This window comes from Balaenoptera musculus, chromosome 5 (genome assembly GCF_009873245.2).
Source record: "Balaenoptera musculus isolate JJ_BM4_2016_0621 chromosome 5, mBalMus1.pri.v3, whole genome shotgun sequence".
NCBI lineage: Eukaryota > Metazoa > Chordata > Mammalia > Artiodactyla > Balaenopteridae > Balaenoptera > Balaenoptera musculus.
The window spans coordinates 25,253,455-25,266,241 of NC_045789.1; the positions used below are offsets into that span (position 1 = coordinate 25,253,455).

General features: G+C 35.7%; 1 protein-coding gene across 8 annotated transcripts in view; it reads right to left on the reverse strand.

Annotated features, from left to right (window-relative positions):
- INPP4B (inositol polyphosphate-4-phosphatase type II B) overlaps window positions 1-12,787 on the reverse strand; it is a 745,855-nt gene that overhangs the window by 347,481 nt on the left and 385,587 nt on the right. For all 8 annotated transcript variants that reach the window (XM_036853321.1, XM_036853318.1, XM_036853314.1 and 5 more), the window contains 2 exons: window positions 6,167-6,378; window positions 3,895-3,939 (listed from right to left, as the gene is read on the reverse strand). In XM_036853321.1, the coding sequence (XP_036709216.1) occupies window positions 3,895-3,939; window positions 6,167-6,257 (136 nt within the window). In that variant the 5' untranslated portion in view covers window positions 6,258-6,378. The remainder of the gene's footprint in view (window positions 1-3,894; window positions 3,940-6,166; window positions 6,379-12,787) is intronic.

Sequence of the window (12,787 nt, forward strand, 5' to 3'; positions counted from 1 at the left end):
ATTTTTAGCTGATTAGCTTGCTCAATTGACTAAACATCTCCTAACTCATTTACTTAGATAAAGATGTAGCAGAGGAAATTCAGCAAGATATAATGATTTTATAGCGGCATATAGACAAGGCAGAGACAAATCCTTGATGGAATATAACTCATACAAAGCAATAGGACACCTACAAAATTAGTGTGGCTGTTTTCCCAATTTAAAAAGCAAGGCCACTGAAACTCTTAATTTGTTTGAATACTTTGGTACAGAAATGATAATCAAATATAAAAAAAAAAAAATTAGTTGGATGGAGAAACAACAAGGTCCTACTGTATAGCACAGAGAACTATATTCAATATCCTGAGACAAACCATAATGGAAAAGAATATATAAAATATGTATATACATGTATGACTGAATCACTTTGCTGTACAGCAGAAATTAACACAACATAAATCAACTATACTTCAATTAAAAAAATCCCCCCCCCCCAAAAAGAATTTAGTTGGAAAATTAGGTGGAAAAAAGTCTCTTACCTTGTTTGTTCCATTTTTTCCTAGATTTTTTTTTTTTTGTATGAAGATGCTTTGCTTTCTTTCTGATTAAATAAACATGCACATTCTTAAACGATGACAAAAATATTTAAGAAACTATTATTCTCTCATTTTTAATTATGAAGTGAAGTCAGCTATACAATAGATGAAATCTTGAATAATTTGTGAGAGTAAAAAAAACTTAAAGGAAAAAAAGAGACAAAAATATACTGTAAAACCTACATGGGTTTAGCTGTAATCTCCTTGAAAGAGTAGTTTTTTCAAAAAATTCTTCAAGAGATGGTACAGTTAAGGATCTTAAAGTGCTAAGAAACATAACAAACAGTTTGGGAAATACATCTTCCAGAATCAAGAACACAATTCCCTGAAGATTCTAAATAACTTTCTTTTGTTTACTCATCAGGCATTTCCTGCCATATGATAAAATTACCTGTTGTTAAGAATTCTACTGTATTTTTTGAATAGATATGAAAAAAGAAAATTAAGGTTTGCTTTTCTAAATGGGAGGAATATTATTATGAATAAATTCTCAGAGCTGCTCATCTCTGAGATTATGATTCAAAGCCAGAAATGTAAGTGACGACAGCATTGTTCCCAAACTTGACTGCGCTTTCAAAAGAGTTAGTATAGTTAGGTCTTTGAACAAGATAAATAACTTTAATTGAAATAGAAGACAGGGGGAGGGGGAAGCTGGGACGAAGTGAGAGAGTGGCAGTGACATATATACACTACCAAATGTAAAATAGATAGCTAGTGGGAAGCAGCTGCATAGCACAGGGAGATCAGCTCGGTGCTTTGTGACCACCTAGAAGGGTGGGATAGGGAAGGTGGGAGGGAGACGCAAGAGGGAGGGGATATGGGGATATATGTATACGTATAGCTGATTCACTTTGTTATAAAGCAGAAACTAACACACCATTGTAAAGCAATTATACCCCAATAAAGATGTTAAAAAAAAAGAAATAATATACATAAGTATAAAAAAAAAAAAAGAAAAAGTATATATATTAGTTGTTGGGTGAGAGTTATGGGATCTTCAAGGATCCCCAAAGGGCAATTTAACTGGGAAAAAAAAAAGAAAGAAACAGAAGACAGGTATTTGGCCCAGGCATTCTGTCTCCATGTTTGACTAACAGCCTCCACTCCAGTTGCTTCTGCCTAGTTCAGATTTCCCCTGTTCTCAGGATGCAAGTAAGAAAGCTTTCTCTGTGTTTTGAAATACACCAAATTAGTCTAACAAATCTTCATTTTCAGAAGTCCTGTTAAAAAGGTAAAAAATGAATTTCTTCTCTTAAAAATAGAAGATGAGTAAATGAAGGCTCAAGTAGCAAGAGTCAAGTAGTCAGTGAGTCAAGAGGTGCCTAGGCCTTCTTTGCTACTTGGCTCCTTTTCTGAAAAATGAATGCTTTCTATATCTGACAACATCTGAGAACTCTCTAGAAAAATAAATAAATAAAGTATAGCTTTATCAGTGGTTGCCAGGGATTACAGGAGAGAGGGGGATGAATAGTTAGAAGTCAGAGAACTTTTAGGACAGTGAAGATAATAAGTGTGATATTATAATGATGAATACATGTCTATACATTGTCCAAATCCATAGACTGTATCACACCAAGAATGAATCCTAATGTAAACTATAGACTTAGGGTAATAATAATCTGTCACTGTAAGTTCATCAACTGTAACAACTGTACCACTCTGGCAGGGGATGTACTTTCTGTTCACATTTGATGTGAGCTTAAAACTGCTCTAAAAATAAAATCTATTAGAAAGAGAAAGAAAACAAAACCAAAAAATTATGATTATTTCTTTTCAATAAGTTATGCCTCAAAATGTAATATTTTGAGCAAAGGATGTAAACTTGAAACCTATTTCATTATATAATGAAAAAGTATATTCCTAAAATAATTGGGACTTCAAACAACTAAAAACTACTGCAGATAGTGGATGTATATATTTCAATTTTCCCATAACTTTATGAAATATGTATATCAATATTTAAAGATTTGGATACTAAAATGTATCTGGTGTCTCTATATGAAATTGAATACATGCATTTACAATTCTATAAAACTTCATACAAATAAAATGTAAAGATATTCGGGACCTTTCAAAATATTTGAGAACAGTGAGAGAGGGGGGAAAAAAACCCTCTCTGAATAGTGCATAGGCACCATATTTTTACCCCCTTTAAATACCATTTTGCAGCTAATTCCCTAATAGCACTTTGTAGTCATACCTGATTCAAACACAAAGCAGCTCCCACTCACTAGCTAAGTAGTGGACCAGCCTCAGGGTACACATTTTTTTTAAAACCACTGATGTTTAAGCAAAAAAAAAATTGTATTGAAGTACAGTTGGTTTACAATATTGTAGGGGTGCACATTTTTAATAATTCACCCTTGACAAAGTTAGAAATTTCTACATGCACCAGATCTTTAGAGTTGCTTAAGCAAGTTAAAGCTTTGAATTAAAATTAAACTCTCAAAGTCAAGGATCTGTCCACACATCAAGATGGAAGAGTAAGGGGATTGGGACTTCCCTGGTGGCACAGTGGTTAAGAATCTGCCTGCCAATGCAGGGAACACAGGCTCGAGCCCTGGTCCAGAAAGATCCCACACGCTGCGGAGCAACTAAGCCCGTGCACCACAACTACTGAGCCTGCGTTCTAGAGCCTGCGAGCCACAACTACTGGAGCCCACACACCGCAACTACTGAAGCCTGTGTGCCTACATCCCGTGCTCTGCAACAAGAGAAGCCACTGCAATGAGAAGCCCACACACTGCAACAAAAAGTAGCCCCCGCTTGCCGCAACTAGAGAAAGCCCATGCCCAGCAACAAAGACCCAATGAAGCCAAAAATTAATTAATTAATTAATTATTTTTTTAAAAGAGTAAGGGGATATTTTTGAGTGAGTGAGACCGAAAGGGGGCATGAACCTTGTAAATGGCATAAAGGAGGATAAAGGAAAACTCTACATGAGCCCAGTCTCCAGCCCAAGGAGTAGATAATTAGACACATGCATTTTGAGAAATGTTGATTAGCAACAAAATCGGGTCACTGTATTAGAATGAGTGCTGGGCACCAGATTTGCGGAGAGCAGACCTGATTGAGAGGCACAAACCCACTGAGCCCTCAATCCTTGCGTCATGAGCTGACCTGCCCCACAGCTCGGATTCTTTACTAATAAATTGGGGAAAATAACACTTACTTTACAGAATGAAACTTTTTCACAGAATGATATTCAAAAGTTTATAAAATATATAATGATATAAGTAACGTATCTAAAGTTGTAAATTATATGTACAAATGGCTTATTACATTTATAGCTATAAATAAATAAGATGGAATTTCTTACCAAGGATGAATTCCAGCTGAGGTTCATTTGGAGTCTTCTGAATACCTATGAATAATAGGAACAAATTCAGATTGAAGATATTTAACTCATTATGAAAATTATGTCAGCATATATTACTTTCAGCCTGCCCAGTATGTATAAATGCATTAGTTGGCAGAACAAATAAACTCAGTTAATTGTCCTGACATATATATAAGGAGTTGGTTCTCAGGGCAGGACATAATATTTGTAGCAGAACTAGATATGACTACAGATTTGACTGATCTATTTAGCACCATGGCCATAAAAAACTCAGAAACATTGCTTTTGTAAGCCGCATGACAAATATAAAACATATTTTCAACTGTTTCTGTTTCTTTTGGATACATGTAGACGGAGATGGGACCTTCACAAAGGATGACCTCACCAAAGTCCTCTCTAACATAGATTTCTCTTTCACACCACTCCAACCTGGTGTTAATAGTAAATTATTAATTAAAGAGCTACCTCTGGTTAGGTTACTCAGGACATGATGATGGTGGTTATTCAGCCAACTTACTGATAGCTCAAATCAGCATTCTGTTAATGTTTCTATTCCTTTTCTGGCAATTAAAACAAATCTATTAACATGGCTAAATGATTGAAGATGAAGTGGGAGGGAAAGTGAGTCTGAGAAAAAGGTAAGGAAATGGGAATGTCTAATGGTTAGAAGGTAGAAAGGTAAGGCTGGGGCCAGTGATAATGTCCTAGATGGACTCTCTAAGACCACACATGGTGTGGGGCTTCCTAAACAAGAGGGGCTGAGGACTGGGATGTCATTTGTAACCACTCATGGTGACCGAGAAATGTAAGAATATTGTAAAAATCTTTTCCTCATTTATTTTTACTGGTGCACCCATCAGATACAATTTAAATTTATTAGCATTTGGTTATGAATATACTGTGTTAACTACAGATTGGCACTTGCCATCTGCCTCTACAGGGATGAAATCATGTGCTGCAGCTGCTGACCTTCAAAGGAGTTCAGGGTGGAGAGCAGGAATGAGGCACTCTGTGCTCTGTGAAAAACTGGCAGAACCGCTCTTCAGATGGTTAGATATTTTCAGATGACGATTTTATGAGCCCAATTCTTGCATCTCCTCATATCTAGAAAACCACTGAAACCCTGCATGGTGACGTCTGCTCCTGGTACCTAGCAGAAACCTTCTGCAAAAAATATGTGCTTGATTGCATGTACTCTCCCTTCACCAAAATCACATATATACTGACCTTCCCTCCTGCCTCTTTGGAGCTGTTTCTCAGAGCTATCTGAAATGCTGCCTCCCAGGCTATAGTCCTCATTTTGCCCCAAATAAAACTTAACTCACAGCTCTCAAATTGTGCATTTTTTTTTCAGTCGACAACTGTTAGAACCACCTCTTGGTATAAAAATCATCCATTTTTTATTTACAGAGTTCACATTTTTTTGCAGAGTAACCATTTATTTTTATTTCCTGCTGACATTTAACATTGTTATGGTTAACAATTTTAGACTTTCCAAGAGAGGGAAAAGTGACAATCATTAGGTAGGTCTTTGTTAATTTCAAATACTGTGGGGTTTTTTTTAAAGGTTATTAACAATCTGCTGTAAGCTCTGACAATCAAATTTCTCAAAATAACTCATCCAACCAATACCATTTTCTAAAGATTATTTTTATAATATAAATGAAATGAGAAGCTAGGCATATGTTTGCCAGGGTTAAATAACTGGGCAACAAGAATCTTCTGAAAAGAAAAAGACACAATTTATGCTAAACAATCAAACCCAAACTCTAAGATGTTAAGCATGAGAGAAAACGTACAATTCTTCCAATGATTTTAATTACTCGAGTAGCACAAAGACCAGTGTTAATGTTCAACTGCAAATCTTGGCCAAATAGCCAAGCTTGCTCTATTTATGTGACTTAGTGCTCTCAGGTATGACAGTGACAGGCTAAGCATCTAGTGTAACTATTGTGCCCTAATGCTTTCAACTGAAATGTCTTTGGTTTTAAAGAGAAAATTTCCATGTTCCAAAAAATAATTCCACGTGAGATTATAAAAATGTTCAATAGAAAGTGTACTTAAAAAGTATTTATTAATGTCTTAATACACATTCAACAATGATGATTCTATTTGCTATTTAACCATTTCATAGATGATCATCTACCTCACCCAAGATAGAAGATGAGAGGCATATCATAGATTCAGAACACTGAAACAAATAGCGCAAAGGAACAAAGTTAGTTAATTTGGGGGGTGCATGCATACTCACTTGTGAACTGAAAGTCCCCAGTATCATTTGCCTGGGGTGTGGGCAGAAAGTTCTGGCCTTCTTCTGATGCTCCTTCCTCTTTGATTTCCATGATCAACCTTCACAGTTCTTTAAATCTTCCAAATATTTGTGCCCAAATGTCACTGCCAATGATTCCTGGTTTAATATAGATGTGTCTTCACACTAAAGTCCTGATATCCCACTCTGAAATTCTGCATTTAGGAAACAGCAACAGCAAAAATCTCGGTTACTTCAGAGTTCAGTATAAAGCTAAGAATTAAAGGTAGGCAGAGCCTACAGCTACCTTCATATGAACTTCCTTCCTGCCTATCCCACTTTTACTTTCAGAAACAATCCACCCAGTTAATGTACCATAAACACTGGGTTAAATGGATAATCTCTATGCAATCACTTTATAGTCATATGAGGGACTTCTAAATTCTGAAAGGTATATTATTTCTCTTCTAGTTCATTTTGTAAAATAGCAGAGAGCTATATGTACCTAATTTAGCAGCAAGAGCAGATAGCATCTTGTCCAGGCATTAGCATGTTTTGCTAAGGCGAATCTTGCTATCATTCCTTCCATTAGAACTGCCCTCTATGCTAATCTCTCCATCCACCCTTGTTAGAACATTGTTCATGAGCACATAAAGATAATTTGGCATGATGCTCTTCTTCCAAGGTGAGCCAACAGGTTGTTCAGGGGAGTTTCCAACCTCATCATTATCCATAAAGTCTCTTGCTGCTCTGTCTGACAAAGGTTTAATTGTTTAATGATCGGGGTATACGGGGAAAAGAATGAATAATAATTCTAAAAAGCTAAAGCTCCAAGGGAAATGAAAATAATGGCAAAATGATGAAAATTAGCATGGGGAAAGAAGCCTCCAAGAATTTAATACCCTGTTGCACAGACAGCCTCAAATAGTATCAAATTCATTTTGATATTTAGTATGTTATACATGACCAAGAACGATTAGGAAAAAAATCAATGCTGTTTTAAATCAAGTTACCAGCTGAATTAAAATGTATAAAAATCTTTAAACGTCTACCCAATGCTGTTTAATGAGATAGCAGCAGTAGAGTTTGGTTTGGAATACTGATTTGGTTTCCAACTTCACAAGTCCACAAACTCACTCTTTGTTGTTCTTAACAAAAGCAGCTTCATTTATAATTCAGCTCTAGTTTTTAAATATCATCTGGCAAAAATTAAATCCACAAAGCATCTTGAATCTTTAGAAACGATTACAATAAGGTTGCAGATAAATACACATTGGCTTCTAAGGATACAACTAGGAATACTTGCTAGGGTAAAGGGCCATAGCACTATCAATAAGACCAAAACCATCAATTTGATAATTATATTTTATTTACCTTTTTATTGAGCTATAGTTGATGCACATTATTATATAAGTTACAGGTGTACAATACTGTGATTCACAATTTTTAAAGTTACAGTGCATTTATAGTTACTACAAAATATTGGCTATATTCCCTATGAGGTACAATATATCCTTGTAGCTTATTTTATACATAATAATTTGTATCTCTTAATCCCCTACCACTATATTGGAAATAAAAGCAAAAATAAACAAATGGCACCTAATTAAACATGAAAGCTTTTGCACAGCAAAGGAAACCACTGACAAAATGAACAGACAACATACTGAGTGGGAGAAAAATATCTGCAAATGATATGACCGATAAGGGGTTAATATCCAAAATATATAAACAGCTCATAGAATTCAACATCAAAAAACAAACAACCCAGACACAGACTGGCTGAATGGATACAAAAGCAAGACCCGTATATATGCTGTCTACAAGAGACCCATTTCAGACCTAGGGACACATACAGACTGAAAGTTGAGGGGATGGAAAAAGATATTTCATGCAAATGGAAAACAAAAGAAAGCTAAGTACCAATTCTCATATCAGACAAAATCGTCTTTAAAGTAAAGACTATTACAAGAGAAAAAAAGGACACTACATAATGATCAAGGGATCAATCCAAGAAGAAGATATAACAATTGTAAATATTTATGCACCCAACATAGGAGCACCTCAATACATAAGGCAAATGCTAACAGCCATAAAAGGGGAAATTGACAGTAACACAATCATAGTAGGGGACTTTAACACCCCACTTTCACTTTCACCAATGGACAGATCATCCAAAATGAAAATAAATAAGGAAACACAAGCCTTAAATGATACATTAAAAAAGAAGAACTTAATTGATATTTACAGGACATTTCATCCAAAAACAACAGAATACACATTCTTCTCAAGTGCTCATGGAACATTCTCCATGATAGATCATATCTTGGGTCACAAATCAAGCCTTGATAAACTTAAGAAAATTGAAATCGTATCAAGGTTCTTTTCCGACCACAAATTTATGAGACTAGATATCAATTACAGGAAAAAATCCGTAAAAAATACACACACGGAGGCTAAACAATACACTACTTAATAACCAAGAGATCACTGAAGGAATCAAAGAGGAAATCAAAAAATACCTAGAAACAAATGACAATGAAAACACGACGACCAAAAACCTATAGGATGCAGCAAAAGCAGTTCTAAGAGGGAAGTTTATAGCAATACAATTCTACCTCAAGAAACAAAAATATCTCAAATAAACAACCTAACCTTAGACCTAAAGCAATTAGAGAAAGAAGAACAAAAAAACCACCAGGTTAGCAGAAGGAAAGAAATCATAAAGTTCAGATCAGAAATAAATGAAAAAGAAATGAAGGAAACAATAGCAAAGATCAATAAAACTAAAAGCTGGTTCTTTGAGAAGATAAACAAAATTGATAAACCATTAGCCAGACTCATCAAGAAAAAAAGCGAGAAGACTCAAATCAACAGAATTAGAAATGAAAAAGGAGACGTAACAACTGACACTGCAGAAATACAAAGGATCATGAGAGATTACTACAAGCAACTCTATGCCAATAAAATGGACAACCTGGAAGAAATGGACAAATTCTTAGAAAAGCACAACCTTCTTGGATTGAAACAGGAAGAAATAGAAAATATAAACAGACAAATCACAAGCACTGAAATTGAAACTGTGATTAAAAATCTTCCAACAAACAAAAGCCCAGAACCAGATGGCTTCACAGGTGAATTCTATCAAACATTTAGAGAAGAGCTAACACCTATCCTTCTCAAACTCTTCCAAAATATAGCAGAGGAAGGAACACTCCCAAACTCATTCTACGAGGCCATCATCACCCTGATACCAAAACCAGACAAAGATGTCACAAGGAAAGAAACCTACAGGTCAATGTCCCTGATGAACATAGATGCAAAAAACCCTCAACAAAATACTAGCAAACAGAATCCAACGGCGCATTAAAATGATCACACACCATGATCAAGTGTTGGTTTATCCCAGTAATGCAAGGGTTCTTCAATATACGCAAATCAATCAGTGTGATATACCATATTAAAAAATTGAAGAATAAAAACCATATGGTCATCTCAATAGATGCAAAAAAAGCTTTTGACAAAATTCAACACCAATATATGATAAAAAGCATACAGAAAGTAGGCATAGAGGGAACTTATCTCAACATAATAAAGGCCATATATAACAAAGCCACAGCCAACAACGTTCTCAATGGTGAAAAACTGAAACCATTGCCACTAAGATCAGGAACAAGACAAGGTTGTCCCCTCTCACCACTATTATTCTACATAGTTTTGGAAGTTTCAGCCACAGCAATCAGAGAAGAAAAAGAAATAAAACGAATCCAAATCGGAAAAGAGGAAGTAAAGCTGTCACTATTTGCAGATGACATGATACTATACATAGAGAATCCTAAAGATGCTACCAGAAAACTACTAGAGCTAATCAATAAATTTGGTAAAGCAGCAGGATCAAAATTAATGCACAGAAATCTCTTGCATTCCTATACACTAATGATAAAAAATCTGAAAGAGAAATTAAGGAAACACTCCCATTTACCACTGCAACAAAAAGAATAAAATAGCTAGGAATAAACCTACCTAAGGAGACAAAAGACCTGTATGCAGAAAACTATAAGACACTGATGAAAGAAATTAAAGATGATACAAACAGATGCAGAGATATACCACGTTCTTGGATTGGAAGTATCAACACTGTGAAAATGACTCTACTACCCAAAGCAATCTACAGATTCAATGCAATCCCTATCAAACTACCAATGGCATTTTTCACAGAACTAGAACAAAAAATTTCACAATTTGTATGGAAACACAAAAGACCCTGAAGAGCCAAAGCAAACCTGAGAAAGAAAAATGGAGCTGGAGGAATCAGGCTCCCGGACCTCAGACTATACTACAAAGCTACAGTAATCAACAAAGCATGGTACTGGCACAAAAACATAAATATAGATCAATGGAACAGGATAGTAAGCCCAAAGATAAACCCACGCACATATGGTTTCCTTATCTTTGATAAAGGAGGCAGGAATATACACTGGAGAAAAGATAGCCTCTTCAATAAGTGGTGCTGGGAAAACTGGACAGCAACATGTAAAAGAATGAAATTAGAACACTCCCTAACACCACACACAAAAATAAACTCAAAATGGATTAAAGACCTAAATGTAAGGCCAGACACTATCAAACTCTTAGAGGAAAACATAGGCAGAACACTCTATGACATAAATCACAGCAAGATCCTTTTTGACCCACCTCCTAGAGAAATGGAAATAAAAACAAAAATAAACAAATGGGACCTAAGGAAACTTAAAAGCTTTTGCACAGCAAAGGAAACCATAAACAAGACCAAAAGACAACCCTCAGAATGGGAGAAAGTATTTGCAAATGAAGCAACTGACAAAGGATTAGTCTCCAAAATTTATAAGCAGCTCATGGAGCTCAATATCAAAAAAACAAAAAACCCAATCCAAAAATGGGCAGAAGGCTTAAATAGACATTTCTCCAATGAAGATATACAGATTGCCAACAAACACATGAAAGAATGCTCAACATCATTAATCATTAGAGAACTGCAAATCAAAACTACAATGAGGTATCACCTCACACTGGTCAGAATGGCCATCATCAAAAAATCTACAAACAATAAATGCTGGAGAAGGTGTGGAGAAAAGAGAACCCTCTTACACTGTTGGTGGGAATGTAAATTGATACAGCCACTATGGAGAACAGTATGGAGGTTCCTTAAAAAACTAAAAATAGAACTACCATACGACCCAGCAATCCCACTACTGGGCATATACCCTGAGAAAACCATAACTCAAAAAGAGTCATGTACCACAATGTTTATTGCAGCTCTATTTACAATAGCCAAGACATGGAAGCAACCTAAATATTCATCAACAGATGAATGGATAATAAGATGTGGCACATATATTCGATGGAATATTACTCAGCCATAAAAAGTAACGAAATTGAGTTATTTGTAGTGAGGCAGATGGACCTAGAGTCTGTCATACAGAGTGAAGTAAGTCAGAAACGGAAAAACAAATACCATATGGTAAAACATACATATGGAACAACAACAAAAAAAGGTTCTGAAGAAACTAGGGGCAGGACAGGAAGAAAGACACAGACGTAGAGAATGGACTTGAGGACACGGGGAGGGGGAAGGGCAAGCTGGGACGAAGTGAGAGAGTGGCATGGACATATATACACTACCAAATGTAAAATAGATAGCTAGTGGGAAGCAGCCACATAGCACAGGGAGATCAGCTCGGTGTTTTTTGACCACCTAGAGAGGTGGGACAGGGAGGGTGGGAGGGAGACGAAAAAGGGAAGAGATATGGGGATATATGTATGTGTATAGCTGATTCACTTTGTTATACAACAGAAACTAACACACCATTATAAAGCAATTATACTCCAATACAGATGTTAAAAAAAAAAAGTAATTAAAAAAAAACCCAATTAAAAATGGGCAGAGGCAATGCAGATTGCCAACAGGCACATGAAAAGATGCTCAACATCACTAATCATCAAGGAAATGCAAATCAAAACCACAATGAGCTATCACCTCATGCCTGTCAGAATGGCTATCATCATAAAGAACACAAATAAATGTTGGAGAGGATGTGGAGAAAAAGGCACCCTCATACACTATTGGTAGGGAATTGGTGTAGCCACTGTGGAAAACAACATGGAGAGTCCTCAGAAAACTAAAACTAGAACTACCATATGACCCAGCAATTTCACTCCAGGGTATATATGTGAAAAATAAAAAAAAAAGTGAAAACACGAATTCAGAAAGATACATGTACCCCAATGTTCACAGCAGCACCATTTACAATTGCCAAAATATGGAAGCAACCTAAGTATCTATCAACAGATGAAAGGATAAGGAAAATGTGGTATACAGTAGAATACTACTCAGCCATTAAAAATGTTTAAAATTCTGCCATTTGTAGCAACATGGATGGACTTGGAGGGCATTACGCTAAGTGAAATAAGTCAAACACAGGAAGACAAGTACCATATGATATTACTTATATGTGAAATGTAAAAAATATAAGAAACTAGTGAATGTAATAAAAAAGAAGCAGACTCACAGATATAGAGAACAAATTAATGGTTTCCAGAGTGGAGAGGGAATGGGGAAAGGGCAATATAGGGGTAGAAAATTAT